Raw genomic sequence first — 19,227 nt, 5'->3', positions numbered from 1 at the left:
ATCCACCCACCCATCCATCCATCCATCCATTCATCCACCTACCCATCCATCCATCCACCCATCCATCCATCCATCATTCCATCCACTCATCCATCCTTCCACCCACTCATCCACCCACTCACCCATCCATCCATTAATTTAACAAGAAATTGTTATCACCTACTTGCAATGAGGTATGAGCAAGGAAAACAAAGATAAATAGTTTCATCCTTCAAGAATTTCAGAGTCTATTAGGGAAATAAGACATGGAAACAAACTGCTCTACAGAGTTTACCAAGTGTGACAATAAATGTACTACCAGGACTGAGTTGGCACAAAGGAGCAAGGAAAAGCTTCCTGGAGGAGAAACCCTGAGGCGTTGCATATTGAAGGAAAATGCCAAATCTATCCTTGAGCAGGGCATATGCAACAGAGGGACGTGGCGAGCACGGAGAGCACATGAGAACAATCAGCCCGAATCTGTGTGTGGCTGGAAGATCGAGATGTTTGGATTTTGTGCAGAAGACAGAGGGAGCCACGGAAGGATCTTCAGTGATTTTAATGAGGTTTGCATGTGGAGCCATCGGCCTGGTGGCGGGGCTGGAGCGCAGGCCAGGGAGCACAGCCGGCTGGAGCGTTAGGGACAGCCGAGGACGGGTCAGGCCGCGGCCAGGGGCGGAGGGGAGGATTCGGGGATGTCTGCGGGCGAGAGAGGTGCTCTCCCGTGGAGGCGCGGGAGGAGCCTGGCGCCCTCTCGGTGGACAGGGCTGTCCGAATCCAGGCGGGGAAAGCAGCGGCTGGACGGGGGCATCTCGGCGTCGGGGGGCGCCGGGAGCCCGGAGCGCACAGCAAGCTGGAGACGCAGCCCTCCCGCGCCCTCTGACCCCCACTGCGAGATGCCCCGGCCGGGAGCTTCCGCGCGACCCACTCCCAGCCCAGGGCCGTTCCCTGCCAAGGCCTCGGCGCCCCTCCCGGGGATTCCTGGCGGGGGGCGCACCCCGCGAGCAGCGGGGGCCAGGCGGGTCCAGCCTGACGCGGGGCGCCCGGACTCGGTGTGCGCTGAACCTCGGGTACTTTACAAAGAGGAGTCACCGGGGCAGTAACCGGGGAACGCGGACACGCAACTGACCCATCAGAAACAGCTTTGAGTTTCCACGGCCATTCTAGATATTGTTTACCCACAAAGTAACTCCAAAAAACCCCTTTGTCGGCCCCCAACCACTGAACCTTCAAGTTAGAACCAATGGATAATTATACAGAAAGAGTTATGTGGGCTTCTTTATTATTTTATGAGAAAATTTCACCAAGTACTTAAAAGAATACTAAATTCACCTGGGACTATTCATCTGGCAACCTAAAATGAATTTTAAATATTTATAATACAATGTCCAAAATAAATTAGTATATCAGTTACTATAATTGAATGATTATAATTGAATTGGCTATAATCTAATAAATTGAATGCTAACAGAAGTTTAAAACACAATCCGTAGATAGTACAATACAGCTAATGGCAGCTCCACCTCAACTATAAAATCTAAAAAACTGTTAATTCATGAATTTTAATTATTTATTTTATTTCTTACTGTCAAAAATAGAAACCAAATAGGAATGATGTATTTGGTTAATGTCTGGCCTAAACACTGTCTGTGGTCACAAAAATATAATTTGCTACTTCAATGAAATATTTGACTTTGGTTTCCTACCCATCAAAACGATCAATTAGAATGGTGCATTTTTAATCTAGTAGTTTATGCCCAAATATGAGGGTATTTGAAAGATCCATTTATATTCTTTTATAGGATTCTTTTTGCATTAAGACATTATTTTCATGAAAGAGTGAAAAACAAGAGAAAAATAACTCAGATTGCTACACATTCACTTTATTCCCCATCATCTACACTTGAACAAGCATTTTCCTCCCACATAATTCAGTTTTGCGATTGCTTGGGTTCACACAGAGATGTTTAATGACATCATAAGAAGGAATGATGTCACACTTTCAATATTATGACTTAAGAAAAAGGAACAGATGGCTGCGAGGGAGAGACACCCTTGCTTAAATTAGACTAAAACCAGGGGTTGGCTCAGAACTGCAAAGTGTAATTGAAGCTTTATTTTAAAATACACTCACAGTTTATGCATGTCAGGGAGCGCTTTCTGCCATGCAGACACCCAGCTGCCGTGGAGCTCAGAAGATGGTGCGTTTTTCATGTAAGGCAATCCACGGTTCAGGGAATGACGCTATCAGGGAGAGCGAAGATAAATCTCGTAGACATAGCAATCCTATTTGTTAAAATGTCACATTTCATGGGAATGCTGTCGGAGGCATGAAAAATCACTTCAGAAAAAAAAATGACTCGTGGAAGGTCTGGTGGGAAAGCCGGCCCGGCTGGAGCACACGGCCACTGCCCTCCTGCAGGACGCGGGGCGGCTGCCCACGCGCGCTGAGCAGTGCAGTGTGGGACGCGCAGCAAATACCCATCATCACCTCAATTTAACTGCATGCAGTTCAGCTCTCTGTGTGCAAAAATTTCAGTTTGTTGGACATTTGCTTAAATCTTCATTTTAATTTATTTTTTGTAAATAGGCCCTGCATTGAGAGGATGCAATCATGAACTCCATAATAAACAATAATAGGGGCCAAAATTCGTAGGGTGCTTTAAAGATTGAAACCACTTTTTATTAACCCCTTCTGACATCTGAGCAAACAGATTTGGGGGCTTTCATGACCTGCTTGACCCACACCGGAAGATCCGGCTGGGGTTGGGATCTGGAGCCCTGACCTGACCCCAGGCCCCGGGTTTTCCTAGGACCCTGCCCGGCACTAACGATTGACAGCCGCTGCCGATGTCACCACCGAGTTTCAGTCTGGAATTTATTCAAGGCACGTGTTTCTACAAACACATAGGTTTGTATAAAATTTATCCGTAGTCATACCCGGGTGTGAGTAAGCATCCACGGCGGCGTGTTTAACAGCATCTTGCTTTGCCTAGATGGTCCTACCTTCTGTCTTACAGATGGCAGGAGACGCCAGCGTGCGTGAGCAGCCGAGAACGGGGAGTGGATTAGCAAACAACTGCCACCAAAGTTCTCCTCTGCAACCAGAGCCATTTTCTCTAATTTCTGACCAGGTGGTAGGACTGGAGCCAACACGACCAAAATAAACGGCTTTTACTCTGTGTGTGTTCAGTGCACCTACTTCACACACTCACCACTCCTCGCGTGCTGTACGTTGTCTGCACGTGTCCACTCACATGATCCTAAGACTTTACTCTCGACAAACACAACAAAGTATGTGCAAGATTTTAAATGTTACAATTACTTCATGCTCATGACATTCCCATTGTTGTTTTAAAAATGCCACCACACTATTTAACTATATACAAAATTTTGCTCATTTTCAGTTTGCCAAATATGTGCCTGGAATTGTTTTTGAATAATTTCACACTATTTCACTAGCATTCATAGGAATTGAAAGTGTAAAGTTCCAAGATGCCAGATAATTAAATCTTGTGGTTTTTCAAAGACAAAGTTCAGGAGGCAACACAATTATAATTTAGCAATGGTATAATTAAGCAATCAAGTAATGGAGGTGGAGAACAAGCCTCCGGCCCCACATCTGGCACTCGGTGGATACTTGAGGAATGAATGGATGAATGAATGAATGAAGTGGTAGTTCACCCACTCGCTTCATCTGAGAGAATGAAGAAATGCATCAGAAATTGAACCACTGTGGTCCCGTCCTGGCGCTGTGGGCAAGGGGCCGAGCGATTAGAGGGAAGGGGCACGGGATGAGGCGCCGGCCAGCCTGTGCTCTGCCTTCTGCCGTCTTCCGGATCCTTTGGTCAAACTCCACCTTCCTTCGGGAGCCACCATCAGAGACGCCCCGACTTTTTCCCACACCAGGTGTCCGGTGCCCCTGCGCAAACCCCAGGCCCTGGAGCTCCAGCAAGCCCCTTGCACGTTAAATAGGTGACAAGTGGGAAGAACGCGGAGGCAGAGCCGTCTGCTGCCCTCGAGGGCTCCGCAGCTTACTCACTGTCGGGCCCAAGTGCCGCCCAGCCCTGGCGTCCTGGCTCCTGCTGACACGAATACCCACGGCTTGCAGATGGCGGCGTCCCCTACACCACACAGAGGCCGTGCAGGCCAGCCCCTCCCTCCACCCAGGGCCATCACGCCGGGCGCCCAGAAACCGGGCAGAGCGGGCACGGGCAGCGAGATTCCCCCAGCTGACGGAGAGGCCTTGCCGAGTGAAAGCCCAGACGGAAACAGGTAACCGCTGGTGTTATCTTCAAACAAATGCTGACATGCCAAGGGCAGCCCTGCACCCCCGAGGGCCCTCCCAGGCCCCTGCATCTTTGGGGGGCAGGTGGTTGGGGAGCGGCCACTGTCAGATGGTTACCCCAGGTGACAACCTCTGGCAGGAAAGGAGCGGCCAGGGCAAGACACCCCCACACCTGCCTCTCGGGGCCCAGCCGCCCCTTCAGACAGGCACAGCAGCTTTCAGTGTGTGGTTGTTGTACTGTGTGTGTGAGTGTGAGTGTGTGAGAGTGTGGACAAGAAGGGGTGTGTGAGTGCATGTGAGTGAGAGTGAGTGTGTGAGTGTGTGTGCTTTGAGGTAGAATGCCCTGTGCACGGATCCCTGTGAACGCAGGGTTACACACCCTGGAAGTGTCTCCCTGTGTCCCCCATGGCCACACCGCAGTGTTTCCCTCGGGCTCCCCAGTGGCAGGAACGCTGCTTTGCGGGGACGGGTGCGTGGCGCTGGGGAGCCCTGCGGGCAAGCCCCGTGCTCCGGAGCGGGCTGGCCGCTGCCCTGTGGCCACAGCCCCGGCTTTCCGCTGTTTTCCTCCTGGAGGCCGCGTTTCCAGGACTCTGCCTTTCTGTGTCCTCTGCGCGTCTGCTGCCCGAGACGCAGCCCTTCGTGACGCGTCCCCATTACGGGCCGCCGAGGAGCCGCCGAGCTCGGGCGGGGAAAGGCTGAGCCCACTCGGCCTCCTGGTTGCTCTTCTCTGTTACTTTATTCAGTTTGCTTTCTCAGAGGCACTCCTTTTTCTAAAGACATTTTCCCCAGCTGCCCCCCATGAATGCTTGTGCATGACGAGGTTGTTTCTCGGGCACTGGGACCCCAAATAATTACAAATAAAGGGTGGGGTGGGGGGTGGCGGGGAGCTGGTCAACCTCAGCGCTGTCGGGTCACACCAGCCACTCCCCTCGATCCAGGACGGTTCTAAAGGGCACACGGACACACAGACCACGCAGTCCCATCATTTAAAAGGAAAACCACGTATCACTAGGAATCGAGTAAACAAAACTTACAGTTTCCATACTGTCTGAGTGCATGAATAAGGAAGAAACACTGCACTAGGGCTTAAGGTTTATTCCCCAGCCCCCAAGGAAAGCTAATTTTCTGCTTATGCTGAGCACAATTTTGTAACTCACAAACACGTCTAACTGTAAACAGAGAAGGATAGAAAGATTCTTTAGGAATCACATTGAGCCCATTTCAAGCAGTATGGCAGACTAAATGTTTACAGAAAACCTTTCCAGCATATTACATGTAAAGTGCTGGATAGAATTAAAGAGAAAAAAAATCATATGTTTAAATTCTTGATTAGTCTGGTGGGAAAGTAAGGGCTTCTGGGCCAGAAATAAGATAATGGAAATAACGGGTGTGCCAGTTTGAATGTATTGTGTCCCCCAAATGCCATTATCTTTGTGGTCTTGTGAGACAGACGTTTTGGTGCTAGTTAGATTTGCTTGGAATGTGTCCCACCCAGCTGTGGGTGGTGACTTCGGTGGGATACTCCCATGGAGGTGTGACCCCACCCATTCAGGGTGGGCCTTGATCAGTGGAGCCATATAAAACATGCTGACTCAAAGAGACTGAACAGAGTGCAGCTATGAGTGACGTTTTGAAGAGGAGCAAGCTTGCTAGAGAGGAACGTCCTGGGAGAAAGCCATTTTGAAACCAGAACTTTGGAGCAGACGCCAGCCACGTGCCTTCCCAGCTAACAGAGGTTTTCCGGAAGCCATTTGCCATCCTCCAGTGAAGGTACCTGATTACTGATGTGTTACGTTGGACACTTTATGGCCTTAAGCCTGTAACTGTGTAGCCAAATAAACCCCCTTTTTATAAAAGCCAATCCATCTCTGGTGTTTTGCATTCTGCAGCATTAGCAAACTAGAACAACGGGGGTGGGGAGAGGGGGCAGCCCGGCTCTGGCCTGGGTCTCAGGGGTCTCCCCAGGTCTGCACGTGGTGGAGGTGCCCCCAGCACGAAGCAGGAGGACGCTGTGCGAAGTCCACCCCTCAGGGATGAGCTGGGTGGCAGCTGGGCCCACACAGGCCCGGGGGCCTTCTGTGTCCGTTCCATCCTCGTCATCCTGTGATAGGGACATGGGTCAAAGAAAAACGTCTCCTTGAGATTCCTTAGCCACAGTCTGGCACTCACCTGGTTTGGGGGCCAGAATTTATAGCAGCTGTGGGGTCACAGACCCCAAAGTCAAAAATTCAGTTTTAAGCAATCCCAGGTTGGTAGCAACTCCTAACTGCTTCCCAGAAAAAACAAAAAAACAAAAAACAAAAAACAAACAGCTGGGAAAGAGAAAAACAACCTAAGAGCTCATAACAATTTCCAGGGAATCTGAGCTCACACACACAAACACACACTCACAAATTCTAAAACACAAGAAAACAGGCTCACATGAATTAAACCCACTGAACTAATAAACTACAAAATCAGAGCAAAAAGACAGCAGAAATTAGATTTATCAATTATGAGCTATAATCTTGTATGTTTAATATTTTTTTAAAAAACTGAATAGAAAACAAAATTGACCTTATAGGCTAAACAACGGATTGATTCCACCGGAGAGAGAAGTAGTAAACAGGAAGACAGAACTGACAAATTCCAGCTTGCTTTGGTTTCCTAGGCTGCTTAAAGCTGCTTAAAGGAAACACCATGTAATGATTCTGCTTGAACAACGGGATTTATTAGCTTACTGGTTTGAGGCCAGGAAAAATGTCCAAATCAAGGCATCATCAAGGCGACACTTTCTTCCTGAAGACAGGCTGCCGGCGACCCGGGGCTCCTCCGCCACATGGGAAGGGACAGGGCTCTCCCGGCTCTTCCGGGTTCTGCTGATTTCAGCTTCTTCCTTCTGAGGTGTGTGCACTCGCCCCCCGCCCTGTGTTCATTCTGATTATAAAGGACTCCAGTAACAGGACTAAGACCCATCCTGAATGAGCTGGGCCCCACGTAACAGAAGGAGCTTCTTCAAAATGTCCCACTCACAACGGGCTTTCGGCACATGAACGGATTAGTGTTAACAACCTGCTCTTCTGGGGTACGTGCAGCCTCACACCTCCACTCAGCTCAAAGATGCAGATGCATGGAGAGGTGGAAGAGCTGTTGCGACGTGGAGGACAGCTGAGCAGCTCTACATCGAGCACATTGGAGTTTCTGATGCAAATAACAAAGAAAATGTGGGTGAAGTAATTTTTCAAGAGACAACAAGCTGAGATTTTCCAGAAGCAGCAAAAGATGCCCCCTCACATTCAGGAATCCCAAGGACTCCCAAGCATATACAATAAAAAGAAATTCACACTGAAATAGATCACAGTGCAGATGCTCGGCACCAGAGAGAAAATGATTCTGGAAGCAGCTGGAAAGAAAAGGCAGCCTGCTCCAGAGGAAGGGTGGTTAGACTGTCCGCTGACTTGTCAATCACAACAATGAACATCGGCTGAAAATGCAACGTCTTTAAAGTACTTAGAAAAAATAATTTTTAAATAGACTTATCTGTTCTAATTAATTATAAATTATATATTATATTAAATTATCCTTCATGAATGAAGGAATAAAGATGTTTTCAGACAAAACCTAAGCATTTACTACTGACACAGACCGTCACTAAAGGAACCTCAAATGATTTTCCTCAGGACAGAGGAAAATAATCCCAGATGCAAGAGGGAATTGAGAGCAAAGAAAGTAGCAAACAGAAAGGTTAATCTAAATATACATTGACCATTTATATGCTTTAAAACAATGAAATAACGTCTAACTACGGATTTAAAAAATCAGGTACATAGGACTGTACAACAGAAACAGTGAACCCTATTGTCAATGATGGGCTATTGTTAATAGTACAATTATAAAAATGTTCTTTTATGAATTGTAACAAATATAGCACACAAATATAGCACACTAATGCAAGGTGTTAATGTAGGGTGGTTGTATGAGTCAGGGTTCTCCAGGGAAACAGAACTGAAAGGAAAGATATATATATATATATATATATATATATATATATATATATATATATATATATATATATATATAATATTATAAGGTTTGTTATAGGAACTGGCTCATGCAACTGTGGGGGTAGGAAACTCTTATTTCTGTAGGGCAGGCCACAAGTTGGGAACTCTGACAAAGGTTTCCATGAATTCCCCTGGAGAGGCTGGCTGAAGTAGAGACAGATATTCTCTCTTCTGACTGCTGAAATCATCACTCTCCTTTAAGGCCTTCAACTTGCTGGATGAGACTTCTCTCCTTGCTGAAGGCTACCTCCTCAGTTGACTGTAGATGCAATCAGCCATAGATGCAATCTGTGGCTGAGGATTTAAGTCCACAAAATATCCTCACAGTAACAATCAGGCCAGTGCTTGCTTAACCAGACAATGGACACCATCACCCAGTGAAGCTGACACGTGAGATTAACCATCACAGTGGTGTGGAGTTTGGGAGTTGTATGTACCCCAGAAAATCATGTTCTTAGATTGAATCCATTCCTGTGGGTGTGAACCTTTTGATGAGGTTACTTCAGTTAAAGCTTGGGTTTTAATCCGATGACTGGAGTCCTTTATAAGCAGAATAAAACTCAGAGAGAAGCCACAGGAAGCAAGAGCTGAAATTCAATGAAACCTGGAAGAGAAGCCAGGAGAGGCCACCATGTGCCTTGCCGTTGACAAGTTAAGGATGAAGAATCGCCAGCAGCCAGCCCCAGAACGCCACTGTCTTCGGGAAGAAAGCATCGCCTTGATGATGTTTTGATTTGGACTCTTTTCCTCGCCTAAAACTGTGAGCAAATAAATTCCGGTTGTTTAACCCGACCCATTCCGTGGTGTTGGCTTGAGCAGCCCAGGAGTCTAAACAGGTGGTGTGGGAACTCTGTGTGTATGTACGAGCTTTCTGTAAGCCAGAAACATCTCAAATAGGAAAAAGAAGCTTTAGCTTTTAAGAAAAATAAATACCATTCTGACCTTGCCAAACAATACTCAGGTAGACCTGATATCCAGGGAGCAAAGCATGAAATGTAGTGAGAGGCTGGAGCTGAGGGTTCTAGGGTCTTGTCATTACCCGGAAGAAAGATAAAACTATTTATTAGATTTAAATTTAGTAAGTTAATATACACATTAAATTTTCAATTATGACCACTAAATAATACAAGTAGTGTGTACATCTTCCAAAGAAGTAATGGATGAGTCTGGAATGAGGAGGAAAAAGCAAGAAAAAGAAATCAAGAAAGGATAGCAATAACTATGGCAGAAATAAAAAGTGGAACAAGTGTATCAGTGAGTGTAAGCGAGCTGGGCTTTCCATTTAAAAGACAGAGAACGTCTGATGGGGTAAAACCCCAAAGCCAACCACATGCTCTGTAGATGAGACTCATCTGAAACACAAACACTCTGAAAGATGGAAAGTAAAATATGGGGAAACATGTAGGTGCAATACTAACACAAAAAGAGGGGTATAGTGGCATCAATATCAGATAAAAAGCCTTTCAAACAAGGGGCATTACTAACATAATTAGAGAGAAAGCAGCTAAATATATGTTAATATGAGAGTCAATTCACCAGGAAGATAAACTGTTCTAAATTTGCATGCATGCAATAACATAGCTTTGAAATATATAAAGCAAAACCTGAAAGATGTACAAGAAGAAAGTAAAAATTCACTGTAATGGATTTTAACATGCTTCTCTCAGTAACCAGTAGAGTCAGCCATAAAAAAAGCAATAAGAATATAGAATATTTGAACATAACTAACAGTAGTAGCCTAATGGACACATAGAACACTCATATAACTGCAGATCACAATCTTTTTGAGAATCTGAGAAACATTTATAAAGTTAAAAATATATATTATCTATACTTCACAATATTCAAAAAGTATAAAAATGAATCAGAAAGATTGGCATTATCAAATACATTATTTTAAATTCAAACGAAGCCACCCGAGGTCTGATAGCAAATGGTAGAGCCGGGATTTAAGCTCAGGTCTTTCTCCCCCGCTTCACACCGTCACACACCACTTCTACGACGAGTCCAGAACCCCGTCCTGTTTGTTCAGAACGGCAGAAGTTTCTGGAGGACAGTCAAGTGTGATCTGGGTTCCAACCCAGCTGCCAGGGCACCTGCCCACACCTTCCCAGTCCCTGCTTTCCCCGCTCACACCGGCTTCTCTATTCTGCCACAATTCCAACTTGCCCATGTTTTCTGCACAGGATTTCAGTCTTTCCAGTAAGTAGAAGCCCCTTCCGGGACACACGGCAGGACTGCTGGTTTATCAAACAGCAGGAGGCAGGTGGATGGTCGCATGGGTTTATTCCAATACACAAGGCAGGAGCAGTTGTAGCAGATCATTACCCTCGTTGTTCTGTGTTAGTTCCTTAATAAACCCCGTCTGAAGGCTGGGGCCTCAGCAATGTCGTTAGGCTTGTCAACAAATTCAGGGCGGCCGCTGCTGACAGAGGCGATTGTTTTGCTCGCCCAGACATGTTTAATATGGCACCACCAACCAAATACTGGACTTGCCCCTATTATTCTTTAACATCGCATTTTCCAACATTAGATGGTTCAAGTCACCGTCACAACGGTGTCACAAATGCAACTGACTATCTGTATGGTTTCCTTCTCCGGGTGAAACCACCCACTTTCCCTTTGTATTTGCAGATAAGATTATCACTCTGCCTACTGGCCAGTACTGAACAAGCAGAGCTGGCAATCGCCTTAATGTCACCTGGATGAGGAACGGTGAAAGACTAAACGAATTAAACGGGATGATTTACGCAAAGCCCTGGACACTTGCTGCAGAGCAGGGAGGCAGGGCAGAGTCCTGACTTCCCTAATGCGGCTGCGACACCGTGGTCAGCAGCTCCAGGACGCCGGTGGGCTCCCCGAGTGCCCGCAGCCCACCGATCTGACGACCGATGACCGGTGGGTGGCGGTTGGCCGGGAGGGGAAGATCGCCTCTTACCTGTCGAGATGGGACATGACCGTCTTGGAGACATCTCCGCCGGCTTCCTGCAGCACTCGGATGATCTGAAACGGGGCGCTCGGATTCCTCCCGGGGTGGATGATGACCGGGCACCCCAGCCGCGCCTGGGCCTCGGCCGTGGCCTGCAGGACCTTCCTCTCGCTGCCGGTCAAGGGCCAGGAGCAGCCAATTTCTCCGATGACGCCGCACCTGATGCTGGTCCCGTCAGCTCCGTGGAGAATCTCGCTGATGAGGACGTCGGTGAGCTGGGGGAGACGAGACAGAAACAGCTTCAGAAGTGGGGTTGATGACGCAGACTCACCACAGTGGGTGAACGAAAGTTTCTTTAGTCACCCACAGTTTTAAAATGTATTCACATCCATCCAATGAACCTTGGACAAGGAGAAAGATATTTTGGTGGCCAAATCTCAAGTTCAACAAGTTATTCTAAAATAAAGACTCAGTGACATCGTACTGTGATTATTTAACAAGAATTGTACGGCTTTACTTTAGGAAGCTGTAGGAGAAAAAGTGGCTTTATGACAGTTGAAACATTCTGTTTGGGGACAAAACTTATAATTTAAACTGGGGGCCGTAGGACTGGGGAGGCTGCCGCTGGGACGTGCCAGCAGTGCGGAGTGATCGTCTCTCTCTCATTTACACGGGCCTTAGCCTAGCAGCACGGGACGCTCACACACACAGCGTGAGCATCACCCTTGCCGGTTCATGCATTTATTTATTGCCAAGAGTAGACGGAGGAATCCCTGACATCTTCAAATAACAGAAATACATAAAAATGTAAAGTCCTCCTGATTGGAAAAATACACAAAAAATTGAAATAGAAAGCATTTTAAAGATTAATTGATTTTTTTCAAAGACAGTTGCCATTCTATGTCTATAAAACAGGCAATGAAATATACGTATATGTGTGTATATATACATGCAATTACATGCATGTTTAGAAAGAGAGCACGTACTAGTGCAAAAAAGCTTTGGGTCTTGTTCTTTCTTTTCGTCCCTGACAGACTTACTTCCTTCTGCCCATTCTTGCTCAAGACCATATCACGACAAAAGCAGGGAATGGATTTTCTCCTCCCCCTCCTGTTTGGTAAAAGGAGAAGGAAACATTGGCAAATGTGCCAAGTCTCCGCCTGCCAGATTTCACCCTGCGGTGATTTTTTACTGATCATTATTATAAAATCCAGAAAAATAACCCAAAAACTTGAGGTTGCATAACGGAAGCTCAGGATGGAAAACAGGTTTGTGCACCGGCCGTGGTGCTGTCAAGCGGCCCCGAGACCACAGAGGCCCTCAGGCTTCTTCCCCTCAAGTTTTCTTTACGAAATGTTGCTGATCTGGGTCTCGAGTGGCAGGTGTCTGTGCAGCCAGCACACCCCGGCGGCACGGCGGGCTGCCTCTGCGCCCCGGTGTTTCCGAGCGGGGTGGTGGGGTGCACGCGCGAGCACTGGGCCCCCACCTGCTCCACGGACAGGGCCCGGGTCTCTGGCGAGTGGGTGGCGTCCACATAAAACCCGGCTCCAGCCACGATGTGCACGCCGGTCTCCTCGGCGAGCCACCGCAGGGCGCGCACGTCGCGGCTGATCCCGGCCGTCGTGTTCTCCACCACGGCCCCGCCGCCCGCGGCCCTGAAGTGCAGCAGCTCCTCCCGGACGGCCTCCCGCTCCTGGCTCAGCTGCAGGTTCTCTCTGTGGGAATACGGGTTTTTCTGAATCCAGAACAGATTGTCCATCCTGATGGGCTCCCTGGAGGCGGCGGCGTGGCAGGGGGCAGGCGGGCAGAAGCAGCAGTCGAAGGCCATGGCCAGGTGCTCGTGGGTCAGCGTGCGGCCCAGCGCGCTCGGCTCCACCGGGCCCAGGACGGTCTGCACTCTCCCACTTAAGGCAGACATTTCCGGAGGTGCCGGAGACGCTCTGGAAAGAGGGGAAAGGAAACGCTGATCAGAAAATTCCACCCGCGTGTGTGAATCCTGCGCATTGGGGGTGGGAGGCTGTGGATCGTCCGTGTAGGACACTGGCTGCCCCGCTGCAGACGGATTCCCGCGTCACCCTGCAACGGCCGGTCAGTCCTTGCAAACCGCCGGAGCCCACCCCGGCCCCGGGGGCAGGCGTGGGGAGGGTCCCTGCCGGACTCAGTCCAACCTCACCACTTCCTGATCTCTCTTTCCTTAGTCTTATTTCATTGCTCCCAGCTTGCTGTTTTGATTGTCAACAAACTTCTTTAAAAAATACTCTTTATAATCAGTAACTTACTTCAAACCCAGCCACAGATCACGTGCCATTTTTCAGCCGAATTCAGCACACGGAGGCTCCTGACCGTTGCACTCCTTGTTGGCTCCTCAGGGCGCGAACTTCGGTCACGGCCCTCGGTCAGCTGAGCGCAAAGGGGAGACGCCCGACCCCGGAGAACAACCGGTTTGTGCAGGAAGCCAGCGGCCACGGGACCCCCTCTCTAGAGCTCTCGTCAGAGACTCTTAGAGGGAAGAATTGTCAGGCATCGTGAATGCGGCGATGATTTATTGAAACTGAACTCTTGTCCTTACACAGAGCCGACACCTGCCCGTTCTCCTGGTGTTTACTCTCATGAGTGACACGCATTGCGTGGTCACGTCCCATCCGTGTCAGCAAGAGCCCGACCCCGGGGGCTCATCTGAAAGGACATTTCCTAAACGCAGGACGCGGCTTCTGAGGAAAAGGCCCTGCCTCAGGGGCGAGGGTGACGCCTGCCAAGAGCAAGGCCAGGCTGAGACAGCGGACGTGCCACTCAGGGCTCCGCCGGACAAGCCAGGGCAGGGGACACACCCCGAGTTGTTCTTCAAGGGGTGCCCTGGAATCAGTAGTCCCCGGCAACCATCTGAAGGCCTTCTCTGACCTCCAGAGCATCAGTGTTCTCATCTGTGAGTGAGAACAGGTGTGTATGTATCACAGGTTGTTGGAAGAATTGAATTAAATGAGATATCGCAGGTACACACACCTTAAAATGATTGGGTGTAGTAGGTGTCCGGGCAAAAGCAGTTAGTTATGCTGCTTCTGGGAGCTAGCGGGTGTTGCTTTTCAGAGGAAGTGGATGACAGGCATTTGGGGAAGCGATGCGTGAGGGGGGAGCTCTGACGGGCATGGTGGAAGCAAGTCAGAGAGCAGAGGGAAGGGGCTCCAGCTCCAGCCAGCTCAGTCAGCGCACCCGGGCAGACCTCAGCTCAGGCCCGGAGGCGACGGGCCCAATGGGCGAGCAATGAGCCTCAGGGTGAGGCCGAGCCCACCACTAAGGAATGTAAGGAAGGGGTCCGACCTCCAAACCACTCCCTGGTGGCCTGGAGGCAGCAGACGGAGAACCACAGCCACTCCAGTCAGAACCCAGGGCAATGTCTCCAGTGGCAACGTCCACGAACTCTCAGTTCAATGTCTTAATCCCTGTCACTGAAAGGAAGGTATGAGAGCTGCTTGCTCAGTGATGAAACCAGGTGCCACGGAGAAGCTCAGTCTTCCATGTGGGCGAATTTGCCACGACCTTCCCTCTGCCTGGTGGTCCCGAGCTCCCTCCTTCCCTCTGCCTGGTGGTCCCCCGGCTCCGTCCTTCCTTCTGCCTGGTGGCCCCCAGCTCCGTCCTACTGCCTGGTGACCTCTAGCTCCGTCCTTCCCTCTGCCTGGTGACCCCCAGCTCTGTCCTTCCCTCTGCCTGGTGACCCCCCGGCTCCGTCTTTCCCTCTGCCTGGTGGTCCCCCCGGCTCCGTCCTTCCCTCTGCCTGGTGGTCCCCCGGCTCCGTCCTTCCCTCTGCCTGGTGACCCCCCGGCTCCGTCCTTCCCTCTGCCTGGTGGTCCCCCAGCTCCGTCCTTCCCTCTGCCTGGTGACCCCCAGCTCCCTCCTTCCCTCTGCCTGGTGGTCCCCCGGCTCTGTCCTTCCCTCTGCCTGGTGGTCCCCCAGCTCCGTCCTTCCTTCTGCCTGGAAACCCCCAGCTCCGTCCTTCCTTCTGCCTGGTGACCCCCAGCTCTGTCCTTCCCTCTGCCTGGTGGTCCCCCGGCTCTGTCCTACTGCCCGGTGGTCCTCCAGCTGCATCCATCCCTCTGCTCGTGGTCTTAAACATGTTCCAGAGAGGCACGGGGAGACTAGAACTTGGATCAGTTGATAAAACACTATCACTGTTACTAGAAAAATGACAAACTGCCTATTTAATCGATGTATATTTGAAAGAGCAAACTTGCTAAGTTTCGAGCTCACAAGCTGTGAGTCTCTGTGAAAAGAATCACTTAAGAAATGTCACCTCCTCTGGGAAATCCCTCTAACACTCTGGCAGGATAGTTGCAGCTCCCTAAGATCACACACACTGTAACAACGGGTAAGAAAAGATTAAAGAACACACAGTAACCGCTCTGAGCCCGAGTCTGTCTTTCAACTGGCTCCATCGCGGATCTGGAAGTCCCAGTTCCTTGCAGTTTGGGAGCCCTTTGCCACCAGCATTCAGCTCGGAATCTGCTCCATTCTCAGCAAACCAGCAAGGAGCTGTAAATGGCCTTCCACCTGGGAGAAGAGAGTCCCGACAGCAAGGAGGAAAGCAGCCAGAGCTGCCACCCACACGGTGCCGAAAGGGGCAGCCCGACCCAGAGAGCTCAGACGACCCGGGGCCTCGGCACCGCACACACCTGCCCAGCGGCCAGGAGAGCGGGGGCCCAGGGCCCTGACACGCTGGAAGAGCTTTGCTGTGATTCCAGTGTGAATTCTGAGCCGTCAGACTGAGGACCACCGGCAATTACCGCTATAGCCTGGTCAAAGGAAACAGCCCTGCAACTGTGATGTCAAAGACGACGGGACATAGCAGGATAAACAGGGCAGCCGAAGGGAAGCAGAGGGCACTGAGGTGGCTGCCTGTGCACCCGATACAGACGTGCTCCTGATCTCAACCTGCAGTAGGGCCTCACCTTCAGTCACGGCGCAGCCCGACGGAAGCAGGGCCGGCTCGTAAAGGGAGCCTGGAAGTCACGAGAGGACAGAGCTGGGGGACCAGGCAGACCGCAGCCGGGAGCCCCGGAGCCACAGCCCTGGGGGAGCAGGTCTCCTGCCGGCCCGAGACACTGCCCTCCCACCGCAGAAGCCGACCCGCCGTGCGGTGCGTGTCGCGGCAGCCCCGGCTTTCAGCACCGAGTCCAGGGCCAGGGACCACAAGGAGGGTTTGTCTTTTCCTAATATGTGCATTTTATAAAATATAGACAGGCCATCCTTTTGATTAATCTTATGGCTTCTCTACACTGTCCTAAAATAAATGAACACTTTATTTACACTTCCAAAATGCTAAACGGATGGAGCGGGTGGAACCCGCTGTTGACAACCACGGCCAATATTCTGGCATATTGAATGGGCTCTCCCAAAAAGCCCCACCTCATTGAAAGGGGCCTTGAAAGGATATTAATGAAGTCCAGCTTTCTGAACTTATTTGTAAATTTATAAAACAGGAGGTTTTTCCTGGACCAAGTCAGAGAAGGTGTACAAAAGCTTGCAAATATTAATATGATATGCAGTGCTATAATTCGAGAAAAGACAACCCTCTGTTTGCTAGGATAAGTCATCTATTAACAAAAACCACACCAGCATCAACGTCATATATTATTGCTTCATCCAAGATCTAACAATGAGTGTACTATTAGGTGAATTTTGATACACTTCTTTGACGATCAATTTTATTTTTGGCATCATTCATTCATGTGCTTGAGCATTTATTGAATGTGCACTGAGGATGCTATAATGAGGAAGATGGACAGCATATATGACCTCCTGATCGGTGAAGGACAACGAAAATTTAAATAAGACAATTTCAGTAAATAAGATAACTTCAAGCAGAGGTAAGTTCTATGAAGAAAACAAGTCATAAAATGCTATCTGGGACAAGGAGAAGGACCGTTTTGGACGGGTTGGTAAAGAAAGAAAATAATCCATGAACTGACAATCAGTTCAAAGGAAGCCAATTTTCCAATTGCGAATAACTAATCTGCCTAATTATTGAAGAATTTGGTGGTGCGGGGAGTAGTTTGGGGGCAATTTGAGTTTCACCGAGGTTGGTCTGTAGCTTTTTCACCCTGATGCTGCTGCTTCAGGGTCCTCCATCCGCCTAGGCTGAACGTACACGTAACCGTGTTTTATGTTTCAGAGGCAGGAGCTCGGGACCGTACTTTCCATGGAAGGAGTGGGATTTCCTTTAAACCCAGCACAGTGTTCTCCAGGCAGAAGCCTTCCTCGCCTGCCCCACCGCGCCTGCAGCCGCCCTGGACTGGCTTTAAGGGACTTAGAACTTCAGGTGTGACGGTCATTCGAAAAACAAATTTTTGGTGAATTGCTTTTCAATTCACTCCCCCAGCTTCCCCCACCACTGCGAAAGGTCAATCCCGACGACAAGTCCCCCGTTCTGCTCCCCTCGCAGTTGTTTGCTTCCCAGGTGGAGCCCTAACAGGTGAAAGGCGGGAAGGCATTCCCGGGTCCTTGCAGGGTGGAGATGAGGCGAACACGGGGCAGCGGGAGGAGATGGACGCCAGGGGTCAGGGAGCGGGCGGCAGAGGCCGGGGGCAGGACTGGGCCCCGGAAGTCAGTAGGGGCCTGGCCGGAGAGGTGGGCAGCAGCGAGGAGAGCAGGCCAGCCGTGGGAAAGTGCTGGAAAGTTCCCCCAGCGTTGGGCGTCCGACGCGGGCAAGGCCCGGCCTCCACCTGCCGGCGGCTCCTTCACAAACACTGCCCTGAGGCTGACTGTGGTGTGCGGCACAAACAGCCTCACAACTGTGTTGTATTCCCACAGCTTGTCCAAACATGCCCATCTCTTCGGCAAACGGGAGGCACCGATGTGGCCACAGAGCCACGGACCCTCCCTGTCCACGTCCCTCCACAGTCGCCATGGACTGGAGCTAAGGCCTGTGGATTTACGGCTTTCAATGTCAACCAGGCCTGAATACAGAGACACCTGCCCACCCTGGGCACCGAGCAACTCCTGGGTGCCATGAGCACCCTGCTGCACGGAGTCTACCAGCCGTGGCTCTCGTGGTCGGAGTCGTGGGCTCCCTGCTGCTGCCCCCTCCCCAGGGGAGACGGGAGGCAGGGGGGCATTTCAGGATTCCAGGCACCGCAGGCCATGGCAAAGGTGCCCAGAGCATGTGGCTTCTGAAGAAACGTGTCGGCGGGCGGCCTGCCGGGCCCCTCCTGGGGTCCACTCAGACCCCACCCTTGGGGCTCCGGTGGGAACGCAGAGGGCGGGGCTCTGGGGCAAGCCTGGAGCGGGACAGCACGGGCGGCCTCGGGTCGCACAGGAAGCACCTGCGACTCCCCCTGTGGCTCCTCGGTCGGCTCCCTGTCCAGTCAGCCCACCGAGGACGTCCCCATCGGGGGAGAGGGAGGGGAGGGAGGGTGAGGAGGAAGGGAGGAGGGGACGGGAGGGGAGGGAGGGAGAACAGGATCCCCACCCCAAAGGCAGCCTCCCTCACTGCTTACAGGAACACACTAGAGTCATGAGAGTGATGTGCTGTCAAAACCGCCTGCATCACTGACCTTTTTGTTTCTAAATCTGAAGAACTGAGATCGTGCCTTGGCCCTCGCCATTCTCAGAAGGTTCCACAACTCAAGGCTGTGAGAACGTCTGATGTAAACTTTCTGATTTCACTATCAACACACCAGTCCAGAGAGTGAAAACAGACCAAGTTACTGGATATAACAGTTACAACTTCTTCACAAGGACCTCCCCACATTGAAGTGAGTGCTCAGCTTTTTACAGATGAATTTTCTGTTTTACAGAATCCTAGGTCAGGTCATCTCCCAGAAACGGAAGCATCTCGAGCAAATGTAGCGCTGGTTCTCATGTGTTTGGTCATGAAAGATCTTGAAATTTGTGTTACTTTTAAGTCCTGGCAAACCACAACTGATGTTTTAAACCTGTAGACACCTGTCTTGGGAAGGCTGGGCCCCTGGAGGCGGCCGGGCCAGCTGGAAAAGCCA

At 50.3% G+C, this 19,227-nt stretch overlaps 1 protein-coding gene across 5 annotated transcripts in view; it reads right to left on the bottom strand.

Annotated features, from left to right (window-relative positions):
- Positions 1 to 19,227, bottom strand: part of PTER (phosphotriesterase related) — a 58,709-nt gene that overhangs the window by 16,317 nt on the left and 23,165 nt on the right. The window contains exons 1-4 of one of the 5 annotated variants that reach the window (XR_005217176.1): positions 13,519 to 14,843; positions 12,726 to 13,179; positions 11,249 to 11,514; positions 6,988 to 7,447 (exon numbers count right to left, since the gene is read on the bottom strand). Coding sequence is in view for 4 of the 5 variants with exons in the window: in XM_037837645.1 (XP_037693573.1) it covers positions 11,249 to 11,514; positions 12,726 to 13,179; positions 13,519 to 13,547 (749 nt within the window). In the remaining variant the exon portion in view is untranslated. Of the gene's footprint in view, positions 1 to 6,987; positions 7,448 to 11,248; positions 11,515 to 12,725; positions 13,180 to 13,412; positions 13,434 to 13,518; positions 14,844 to 19,227 lie in introns of those variants that run through there. The other 4 variants (XM_037837645.1, XM_037837642.1, XM_037837644.1 and 1 more) reach the window with 4 other exon arrangements.

The sequence above is a fragment of the Choloepus didactylus genome, chromosome 5 (assembly GCF_015220235.1).
Source record: "Choloepus didactylus isolate mChoDid1 chromosome 5, mChoDid1.pri, whole genome shotgun sequence".
NCBI classification, from domain to species: domain Eukaryota; kingdom Metazoa; phylum Chordata; class Mammalia; order Pilosa; family Megalonychidae; genus Choloepus; species Choloepus didactylus.
This window is presented reverse-complemented; position numbering and strand designations above follow the sequence as displayed.